General features: G+C 43.3%; 1 protein-coding gene across 1 annotated transcript in view; it reads right to left on the bottom strand.

The window, feature by feature from the left end:
• Positions 1-12,097, bottom strand: part of LOC103638788 (cinnamoyl-CoA reductase 1) — a 45,318-nt gene extending 33,221 nt beyond the window's left edge. The window contains exons 1-3 of the mRNA XM_020544036.2: positions 11,706-12,097; positions 11,392-11,561; positions 11,074-11,259 (exon numbers count right to left, since the gene is read on the bottom strand). Coding sequence (XP_020399625.1) covers positions 11,074-11,259; positions 11,392-11,561; positions 11,706-11,850 — 501 coding nt within the window. The 5' untranslated portion in view covers positions 11,851-12,097. The remainder of the gene's footprint in view (positions 1-11,073; positions 11,260-11,391; positions 11,562-11,705) is intronic.
• Positions 12,098-12,354: the final 257 nt, after the last annotated feature.

Below are 12,354 nucleotides of genomic sequence, written 5' to 3'. Positions count from 1 at the left end.
GTCCACCATCAACATTGGCTTCGTGGCCTCTTGCTTCATGAGACGGCGAAGAGGATGCCTTAACCAAACTATGTGGTAGGTTTGTATCATCGTGTGTTGTACTCTACTTCATGGGTGCAGACTTTAACCACTCTCTACTTCTATGACTACCAAAAGATGGACATGAGGAGCACATTTGAGATATTCTGCCCGTCAATGCCCCCCTACCATGTCGCTATCACTAAACTTGATTAGCTTTAGTAGGATACAATGCTTGGAAAAGATGACCCCATAATTGTAGGTCCCAACCACATAGCATAGTAAGTTCTTGATTAAAGCAAATGATCATCCTATGACTCTTCCATGAAGTGACTCATGTGTCCCACAAAAAGCCTAGGGTTCAACTATGTTGGATTCAAGTAGTGTAGGCCACTGAGGATGCTTTGCTATTGTATTGTATGAACATTCGACATGGTGCTCACCTTCGACAACTAGAACTCTCCTACATTAGCATCTAGCATGCTTGTACTTCACTTCTATGCCTTGGTACTAGGTGAGCAAGCCAAAGCCACTCATGCAGAATATAGTCGTCGTCTCATGCTTGAAGTTGTCTATGTCAACCAGCCAAGACCTGATGGTGAAGTTAAGGTGGACCAAAGTGGAATTGAGCTCAATTCTCTAGGCCCATAATGCCAGCCTTAGGCCATAAAGGGCTTTGCACAAACGCATTACCTTATAGCACTTCCATTTAATGAAGAATTTATCCAGCTGTCTAAGTGGACCACCTTGAAAAGCTCCTTCTAAATCTAAATTCACATTCATCTAGTTAATTATCTCATCCCTTGTCACTAATAGTGCTAAAGAGGATCATTCACTCCATCCTCTCCACTGGTATGAAAGCTTCCTTGAAGTCAATGCCTTCCCTCTGGTCAAAACCTTGTCTTGTGCTTCATAATGGTGTGCCGCTTGTCTTGCTTCACCTTGTTAATCTTATTAGTGTGCACCCAATCAAAGGATTAACAAGATCATATGTATCATTCTCCTAGACCACTTTACATCTTCATGCATGGTTAGCCACCATTGTCAATCTTTCATAGCTCTAGCAACATGGTAGATACGATTCCTCCTCAAGTTCATGGGGATCTTGTCTGATGGGGCACACCTCCCTTAAGAGATCACTTAGGGAGCTAAACTATAGATCAAATCACTTATGCTCATGTTGATGTATGGAGAGTTTTCTATTTGTAGGGTGAAAAAGCAAATGGAACCTAGCAACATGGAGAAAGAAGTAGAGACACCATATTCTACACCTTTTGGGGTTAGCGATGATGTCCAATATCCCATTAGGATTGATACTTCAGCTTTTGTCACACAATGCTTGATGGACCCATCTGGTCCTCCACCTTGAAAATGAAAAGACCCACAAGACTGCCCCTAACATGATGGATACACCATTATCCATTGGATGGGATGGATGGACCATTGATGACTAGAATGTTGGAATACTCCTCTTCCCCAACTAGTGGTCCGACTAGGTTCTCCTTATTGTGGATGATCAGACTGCCTTATTTCCTTTCCCCTACTTTGCCAACATTTCCCAAACCATGAACTACCAAGTGATCAATGGTGGAGGTCCCATGGAGTTCATATACTTCCCTTGCACTAGGACTCCACCTATTCAAGATTGCCTTCTCGTGAAAAATCACATCCTGTGAAATGTGGAGTCGTCCACCGGGCAAGTCGAAGAGGCAATACGCCTTGATACCTGCCTTATATCTTAGGAACACCACTTGGGTGCTCCTATTCAGGCTTGGAGATGTAGGCCTTCATCTCCTTGACATGCCTAATGCATCCAAAACTACATAGGTATGATATGTCTAGCTTTTCTCCCATTCTAGGCTTCATACATCACCACCACCTACAAGCTCTTTTTAGAGCTCTATTGAGGATGATGATAGCAGTGGAATCCACTTATCCCTAAACTCTGATGACATCTTCCTTGCCTTCGGCGTGCTTCTAACCATACTGATGACTATATGGCTTCTTTGATCCATGATGTTGCTTTGTTGTAGTGAGTATGGTGTTGTGTGATGTTGCACAACACCACAATTGGCTCAATACTCACTAAACTCCACCGACATGAAATCTTTGGCCCTATCCATCCTTAGCACTCATAACTTCTTATTGTATTTCACTTCCACCCATGCACGAAACTAATTAATAATAGTCATTGTTTTGTTCTTTCTCATTGACAGACACAACCACATGCAACAACTATGGTCCTATATCAGCAGCAAGAAGTAGTGCCACCCTCCATGTGTCATTTAGGTGAGTATAATGTAGAGGTGTCATGCATGAGTTTGAGTATATCATCAATACAACACTTCACTGTATTCAAGAATGGGGGCCTCCTTTGCTTTTTGGCCACTTAGCTGTCACATGGTTCCTTAGTGTGCTTGATTTGTAAGACCCCTCGCCATGTCATGGTGCATGAGGCTCACCAATGTGTGAGCTATGATGCTTGAATAGGGCATTTCAACAAGACATTGTCATGTGTTGCCAAACACACTGATTGCATAATGTGAAGATCTAGGACATAACATTGGTTCCTTATTTGATATACCTTAGAGAGATGATGTCGCTCGTAGTTTGGGATATGTAGAACTCCATGGTTAACTAACATTATGCAAATCCACTCATCCATGATGAAACTTGACTAAAGCTTGGGGTGTAGTACACATTTATGAACGCCTAGTGTCACCAGTCTATCTCTTGAACAAGATCATGTAACACCCACATATGTCGATGTTGGGGCCATAACCAAACTCCCTAGAGATAGTGAGGCCCACGTTGAATACCATGAATACCTCTATCTCTCCTCCTAATCATGTGGTATTTGATGATAGAGTCAACATACCAACATTGTTCTATATATGTGTCTTCGCACTCAAGTTGACCTTGGGTGCACTGTTCATCAAGAATAAATTTCTAGTGTGTCATAAGCTTATTAGTTTCATAGCACAAATATTTTACCTATTAGGAGTGTCGGTTCATCATCCATGCCCAAAGCAAGATGTACTTGCTCTTATAGTGTCAAGACTAGTCTTCCATCTTATCGCACTTGTGGCAGAAGTCATGGTTCCGCGGTGTGTTCTCCTTTCCATAGCAGGAATCACCATCCTTATTCCTCTATGGAAGTGACCTTCCAAGTTGTTGTCTAATACTTCCATGACTTGACAAGCCACTAGGCTTTTGCTAGTCGTGCATGTGAGCCACACATTACTCATTCATGAGGAACAACTTTCTACCCATCACCATCTATGTCATTATCGCCTTAACTCCTTTCCCCATGGCCTTCAGTCCCTCTATTACATTCTTAATCATGGAGGTGGAGAGATTGAGTAGAGTGTCGATCAAGAGCACGATTTATGCGAACTTGGGTGGAAACACCCATAGGTACTTACTAATGATCTACTGCTCAAGTCCAACACTAAAACCATGAGCAACTACAAATGTAGTGCATAGTCCAACACTACCTCCCTGTCATAGAACGTGATGGCCTCATACTCTCATAGAATATGATGCATCCTCGCTTGGGCACACAATTGAAGCCCACATGCATGGGCTTAAGGATATCCTAGTAAAGCTTTAGTGTGTCCTTATTTTTTAGCTTATGGACATACTTCCATGTCACTTCTTGGAGGATAACCTCAATCGATCCTAGACTTCATCCATGGTGTCGATTTCAACTAGTTGCCATAGACCCCAAGCTTGGAGCATCACCTACTATAAAAGCCAATGTCACCCACTATAAAAGCCATTGCTTAATAATTAATACTATACTACCAACTACACCCATACTCCCCACTATTAGGGATGAAAAAGGACAAAATGGATGAAAGATCTCTTTCCTGTTTTCATTTCTATATTTTTTGGTGGAAATGAGGAATATAATTGTATATGGAAACAAACTAATACAGACAAAAAATTCAATGGAAATGATCAGAAGCTAGGAATTATAGCCACAATATCACACTTATATTGCTTACCATGTCTTCAATAATCAATTCCTTGTTGAGATGCATGTATGCATTGCATTTGGCATGATCAAAGGTTTATAAGTGCTAGAAGACCCATTATTCGTTGTTTAATTGTCTTTTACTAATCTAGTAGTGCCAATAGAAGAACTAACGGGGGAGGATCATGGCCTCACAATAGATTGCTTGGAGTCAAATAAAAAAATATGACACGAATCTTTACGCAAAGAACATATATACATTAAGATATGAGACCTATGACAACTCATGTGACATCCCAATTCCCAAGCCTGGCATACTACTACCCTGCACTATATTGTGGATGGACTGTAAACAACAAACAAGTATAGGGGTGATGGAAGTCGTATGGCTGACCAGGCGACGAAGAGTGACAAGGCACCGAAAAAACATACTAAGCAAGAGTTTTAAAGAGAATCAACATGAGAGGAGAAAGGTTACCATTTTCCATTTATGTTGTCGAGATGGACCTTAGAGCTATTGGGCCTTAAGGGTATGGTCTATTGTCCTTGTCCTAGATTTGAGAAATCAAATGAAATACTATATGTTTTTGGTCAAATATGGAATCCTGAGAAATCATATGGGATGAAGGCTATTCTATTTCTATCCCATTTCTGCTAAGCCCTAATCCATGTTTTGTCCTATTTTTGAATTTTTTTAGTATATAACAATGGACCAGTTAAATGTAGAAAATGAGATAGATCGGGTTGGAATTTAATCCTTACATTTTCAACCTTACCCACTACTATAGGTGGCCAAGTGGGTCATACTAAATGGGTCGTCACTAGGCATGGCAGAACCTATAGTGCTTTGGCTTGGCACAACATGATCCATATAGTGCCCATGCCATCACGGCATGAGATCCAGTGCCATGCCTAGGCCGCCATCTCAATATGGCGGGCTAGAATGAGGACAACATAGTTAAGTAGTCGGCATGATTAGGCATGGCTTAGACCACTAGTGGTTTGTGGATACAATTACAATGTGTGCAAGTGATTGTAAATTGTGATTTGTTATGGTTTTAAATGTGATAAATCTGGTCTATATTGGTATGAATATTCATGTTTTGAAATCATATTTGTAATCTTAAAGATGTTCTAAACTTTTTGAGCTCTTAAAAATGAAAGTGTTTGGGCTGACTCGAGCACTACTACGTGCTAGTGCCACATTGTGCTGGCGCAACAAGATTAGGCACTATAGCGCCTGTTAGCAAATCGCTGGTGAGACCACCTCCACTAGGTCATCGACAAGCTTGCAAATGATCACCAACATACACATGTGATGCTAGGGAATAGAACACAGATTGGTGATGCTCTAACTAGCAGTAGCTTTTTTCATATTGCATTGATTGAATGCAACAACTAAAAGACACTAGTTACATTAGTGCGATTCTACTTCACACACAAACACAACACCATGCATACACACTAACTTCCTCACTACACACGATCAGATCATGCTTACACTAACAACCAACTAGCTTTGACCACAAGACTGATAGGAGCGGCATATAAACAAAACTGAAATCGAACACCGGCAATAGAATGAAAATGAATAGATAGACAAACTGAAGATTGAAACAAGTGTGTCCAAGGTTTATTTTAGCAACTCTCCCCATAATCCTTGATACACATAGCAATCTTGTTGCAAAATTCAGCAAACTTATTCTTGCAAAAAGGCTTGGTGAGAATATCCCCCAATTACTCTTTTGTTCTGATGAACTTCACTTCAATTTTCTTCATGTTGTCATATACCCGAATCAAATGAAATCTCACATCAGTATGTTTGGATCAATCATGAGAACATGATTCTTGGACAATGACACACTCAACACTAACACACTTGCTCTTTCATCCTTCAATTCAAACAGCAACCCTGTCAGCCAAATAGCTTGGTAGGCAGTTGTTGCAGCTGCTATATACTTAGCTTCGCAACTTAAGAGAGCCACCACACTTTGCTTGGAGGATTGCTAGTTGATAGTACTTTTTTATAGGAAGAATATGGTACTTGAAGTGCTCTTCCTACTGTCCATATCACCAGCTAGGTCCTTATCACTGCATCCCGACATTTCTATCATGTTCTTGTTCCTTGGATAGAATACCCCCAACCTTGATTGTAGTAGCATGTACCTCAAAATGTGTTTTACTGTAGTTAGATGCTCTTCATGTCGTGCCTCCATATACCTGCTTACATATCCCACACTGAAAGCAATATCTGGCCTGGTATTAACCAAATATCTCAAACTCCCTACCACACTTCTAAATATAGAAGCATACACAAGTGGAATGTCACTCTCCTTCCTCAATTTCAGTTTTGGCTACATGGGAACTTTGCATGGATTGCATTTCAACATACCCTAGTTTTCTAGAATTTTCAGAGCATAATATCCTTGAGATAATGATATACTAGAACTACTTTGTTTTACTTCAATTGCTAAGTAGTAAGAAAGCAAAACTAGATCACTCATCTTGAAAATATCATACATTTGCAATTTAAATTCTCTGATATTACTACTATTTTTGCCTATAATTATCAAGTCATCTACATACACCCCCACAATCAGTCTCTCACCCACCACACCCCTTCTATAGATTGTGTGATCAGACTCACACCTAATAAACCCCAATTCAACCAGTCTCGGATCTAGTTTGTGATACCATGGATGAGGTGCCTGATGTAAACCATAGAGTGATTTATGAAGGGTCAGTACCTTGTGTTTATGACTAGGTCAAACAAAACTGAGGGGCTTCTGTACATGCACCTCCTCCAGAAGGTCACCATTCAAAAATATTATTTTCAGATCCATATGGTGTACATCGCTATAGCCAGTAACAGCTGCACTGTCTCCATTCGATCTACCGGTGCAAAGACTTCTTCATAATCAACACCATGTTGTTGAGCAAAACCCATCACCCACGAGGCGCACCTTGTGTCTCATTATAGGACCATGCTCATTTTGCTTCACCATATACACCCACTTGAGCCCAATAGCTCGACGCCTAGCAGGTAGCTCAGTGAGTGTCCAAGTCTTGTTTTCTTTGATGGTCTGTAACTCCTCCATCATTGCCTTGCACCACACTTCTTCATGTGTAGCCTCACCCATAGATGTGGGCTCCTCAGAATCCACCATGAACAGATGTTATGGATGTTGTGTGCAGCATAACCAGGAGCTATTGTTGGTCCAATGATGTCATCTACAGAAAGTGTCCACAAAGGATCATCATCAATGGTCGACATCCAGACTCTCCTCGTCCAGCTCCTCGGTCCTAAGCAAAGTATCACCTAGATAAATCTTAGTTCCATAATTGTTTCACCAACAATGCCTGCCCTAGCCACATTTGGAGCTACCTGGTAATCAACAACAAGATCACTAGAATTAGTGACATCTCCTTCACCACCCTTGTTGCCATCAGACCTATCCCAGCAAGCTTATTCATCGAACACCACATCTTGAGTTATGGTTACACACTTGGTGATTGGGTCATATGCCCTAAATGCTTTAGTGCCTCGCTCATACCCGACGAAGATCATCTTTTGGCCTCGCTCATCAAGCTCCTTCAAGTGTGGTGTTGTTGTGTTCCTCAAATAAATAATACACCTAAAAACCTTCGAATGATGCACTGCCAATTTCTTCCAATACCAAACTTCAAAAGATGTTCTCCCTTGGATCCCCATGCATGAGACTCTGTTCAAAAGGTAGACAGCGGTGACTACTACCTCCCCTTCAAACCAGTTGGGCAACCCTTTGCCTTTCAACATACTTCGAGATGCACCCATGATCATGGAGTTTTGACGCTCGATAACTCTATTTTGTTGCGGAGAGTATGCCACTGTAAATTGTCTATGAAAGCCCTCTATCACACAATATTCTGTGAATTCCTTGGAGCTAAATTAACCTCCGCATTCCATGTGCAACATCATAAGCTTGCACCCTGACTCTCCTTCAACACTCACCTAGAACTCCAGAATTGTTCATGTAGCTTGATCTTTTGATATCAATGGAAAATTCACATGTATCTGCTTTTATCGTCAATGAGCAAAAGAAAGAATGCATTCCCGCTTAACGCCGGTGGGTGGATCAACCCGCAAAAGTCACCCTAGACCAACTCCAGTGTGAAGTCGGCTCGCCACCTCGCCTATTCTGGGAATGACGTTCTCTTCTTCTTCCCTGCCATGCATGCCTCACACAGTTCATCAACTTGCTCGATGGGAGGTAGGCCATGCACCAGATCCCTGCCATGCATGATTCATAGCACTGGTTGGTTCACATGCCCTAACTAAGCATGCCATTTTGGGCCATCAGATTGTTGCGCGCCGAGAGACAAATGGGTGTCTTCAAGTTCACCTTCAGAATATAGAGGCGATTACTTCCTCGTGTCACCCTCGCGAGCACCGAGCAGTCATCCAGCTACCTCACTGATGTTCATTACATCGCCCTTGATACAGACTTCGTAATCAGCCTCATCTATTCCCAACACTAATGTTGTTGGCCTTCAAACACGGAATGTAGTACATGCCCATGAATTCCCTTAGTTCCCTATTCTTTCACTTGAATGTCACCATACCTCAGCCTTTGATCTCCACTACTAAGTTATCCCTAAATCAAATAGTTCCTTGCACCTCCTTGTCTAGCTTCGCAAACACTAATCGAGACCCTGACATATGATTTGTGGCCTCGGTATCGAAGATCTAGTCTTTTTCACCCACCTCTGCTTCCATAGTTGGGGTAACACCTTCTCTTCCTAAAGATGCAAGAGATGTGCAATCTCCAACGGCTCCACCGCAACACCATCTGTATCTAGGTCGCCAATTTCTCAGTAACTTCTATTGTAGTATGCACTCTAGAACATCTGAACTCCACCATTGTTCCATCATCTTCCACCTTATCCCCTTTCTTGACCTATGTCAAGAATGTAATAGTCACTAACATGAGCGTCTCTTCCTCTTGGACTATGAATGCCACCTCCTTCTTGAGCTTGTTGGGACACTCATTTCCTCAGTGTCCATTCTTGCCACATTTTTGGCACTGGTCACGACCCAGCTTCACCATTTCTCTCGCCAAACCAGATGATGACGATCCACCTAAGTCAGAATGGCCTTAGCTAAAGCCACGATCCCTTCCTCACGTCCGCCATGGTGTCCACCACCGCTCTTGCCTCTTGGCCCACCATCAGTCGACTTCTCCAAGCCTCGTAGCTTCCACTTCTCTTCCTAGGCCTCCTCTAAGAGGTAGAGTTTTTTTGTTATGGTTCAGTATTTTTGATGGAGTTTCAATTTCCTCTACCGCCACCCTCAATCATCTGGTGTCATCGACCAGAGAAAGTGTGTCGACATCGAGTGTCTAGATCACGATTACAAGTTGTTTGTATCGTGTTGGCACACTCCTCGGGAACTTCCCACACACCTTGGACTCCTCCAACTTCTCATCAAGCGTGGTGTGTTGTTGAACCATGCCACTCAACCGCATTAAGAAATCCTCGATGGTTTCCCCTTCCTTCAACGTCGTTATCTCAAACTATCTGAGCAGTTGTTGTGCCATGGAGGCTCTCACTCAATAATCTGATTTGTAGGGTCTAGATCTCCTCCCAGGCCTCCTTTGTGGAGTCCTTGCTTGACACCACTGGAATCATCTCCGACGGTACCGCAATTCATAGTCGATAAAGTGCCATCAAGTCTTCCTTTAGATCGCCTCTATCTGGTTTAATAGTGCCCACCATCCCCGTGCCTTGAGTTTCACCTTCATTAGCAGTACCCAGTTTGCATAATTCATTTTGGTGAGAGTGGGATAGTTATTCCCTCCTCCCACCTCGTGAATCACATGTTGGATCACACCACCACCCGAGCTCCCCTCAAAGTTGTCGTCGTTGTAGGTCTTGTTGTTGTCGTCCTTACTGGGTGGAGTTGCCATGGCGTACTCGACCATGTGATCCTGATTCCTCCTATGATATCTCGCCGCAATCGAATCCCGGTCCACAACGGGCTCCGATGCTACGCTTGCCAACAACTCACCGATGAAACAACCTCCACTAGGTCGTCGGCGAGCTTGCAAATGATCACCAATACATGCACGTAATGCTAGGGAACATAACACGGATTGGTGCTTCTCCAACTGGTAGCAACTTTTCTCAGATTGTATTGATTGAATAATGTAACAACCGACATACACAAGTTACGTTAGCGTGATTCTACTTCACACACACACAACTCCACACATGCACACTAACTTCCTCACTACACACACGATCAGATCGTGCTTACTTAACTCTCAAGTGGCTTTGACCACGAGACTGACAGATCGACACACAAATTGAACTGAAACAGAACACTGACAACAAAATGAAAATGAGCAGGCAGACAGAGACAGAGTGTGTTCAAGGTTTATTTGGACAGTGTCGTGCCTAGACCGGTAGCTTAGCATGTTTATGGGCATGGCATGACACGATTACTAATTGTGCCTAATAGGCTAGTGCTATATATACAGTGTGCCACATTTCGCCATCTAAGGGGGTGTTTGGTTTCTAGGGACTAATGTTTAGTCCCTTCATTTTATTCCATTTTAGTCCTAAATTACTAAATATAGAAACTAAAACTATATTTTATTTTCCCTATTTAGGTAGTGTTTGGTTACTAGGGACTAATTTTTAGTCCCTCCATTTTATTCCACTTTAGTTTATAAATTGCAAAATATGGAAACTATAACTCTATTTTAGTTTCCATATTTGACAATTTAGTGACTAAAGTGGAATAAATTAGAGGGACTAAAAATTAGTCTCTAAAACCAAACACCCCCTTAGTAATTTATGAATTAAAATAGAATAAAGTGGAGGGACTAAAGTTTAGTCCCTATAAACCAAACACCCCTTAAATCCACTAGTGCTATCCTTTGACAGGAGATCTAGGGGAGGGACCAATCACTGTACACGCATTATATATCCTTATGATGAGAATGGAGGGAGAAGCAGATTGTCAATCAACATTAATATCAAATTTCCGTGAGGGCATGATGCAACAGGGTTCAAGTTCGTTTGTGAGTTGTGACCTTAGTAGTTCTGCAGAGGTCGACATCAGACCAGCAACCTTCGTCCATGACCTTGCACTCGCCCCAGTCAGGGTTTATCATGACAGCCGAGAGAGAGGAGACCACGACGACCCTCCTGACATGGGCGTCGGAGCACGCCCTGAGGATGTTCATGGTGCCCGTCACGGCAGGAGCCAGCAGCTCGGTCTGCAACAACACATGGAGACGTACGCCGTACTGTGTGTGAGTCAGTGAGTGTCTGTCTGTCCGATGGAGATCGAAGCGAAGGCAAATGCATGCATGACGAGAAATTAAGGGCGAGTGCTAGCTAGCTGGTGCCTCGGGGTCGGTGAGGGTATAGTCGGGGACGGGGCAGGCCACGTGGAAGACGCCGTCACAGCCTGCAATGGCCGCCGCCAGGCTGCCGAAGTCGAGCAGGTCGGCCTTGAACAGCCGCAGCCGCTCCGCGGCGCCGTCCAGCCCCAGCAGGTGCGCGTTCTTGGCGTCGCCTGCATGCGCACGAATCGATCAATTGTCATATACACACACACTCTCTCTCAGTCGCTTCGCTCTAGCTCCTGTCGGGAACAAAGAAGAACTCACGACGGTACGGTGCCGTGGATCGTACGTGTATCTATCAAAAATGAAGTTACCGGGATCGCGGACGGTGCCGTGGATCTTGTATCGTCCGCCGGCGAGGAGGCGCTCGACGAGCCACGAGGCCACGAAACCCCCCGCGCCGGTCACGCACACCGTCTTCATCGTCGTCGTCGGCCCCTCTCCTGCTGCTGCCTCCATTGCTAATACGGTAGGACGATGGGCTTGCTTTTTCTTGGAGATATATCAGGCGAATTTATCTTATAGTCTTATAGATACGGTACCAATCTTGTTGAGCTAGACCGGCGATGTAGGCTAGCTGTAGCTGCTTTTGGAATTCCACAATAAAATCTGCAGTTTTTTTATTCACTTATATATAATACGGATGATACAGTGCAGAACATTGCTTAGAGATACTACTGCTCCTGTGCCATCATGTACACAGTTGTATACGTCTTGCTTGTATGACAAGCGTATGCGTATCGCGTGCTGGGTACCGTACATGCGTATATATGTGTACCACAAAAGGGGGAACCTGTTGTTCCTGTGGGCGCCCCTGTTTCGTTCGTTTCTTTCTTGCACATGTCTCTCACGCTCTCAGCAAAGTCAGATTACGAGGAAAGCGTTATATCAGTATTCACTACGTACATCGTTGCTGACATTGATCGCTGGCATATGCATTCCATCCAAGAAAACGAAGTACCA

The sequence above is a fragment of the Zea mays genome, chromosome 9 (assembly GCF_902167145.1).
Source record: "Zea mays cultivar B73 chromosome 9, Zm-B73-REFERENCE-NAM-5.0, whole genome shotgun sequence".
Lineage (NCBI taxonomy): Eukaryota > Viridiplantae > Streptophyta > Magnoliopsida > Poales > Poaceae > Zea > Zea mays.
Note: the sequence above shows the minus strand (reverse complement) of the source record. Positions and strands in the feature narration are given on the sequence as shown.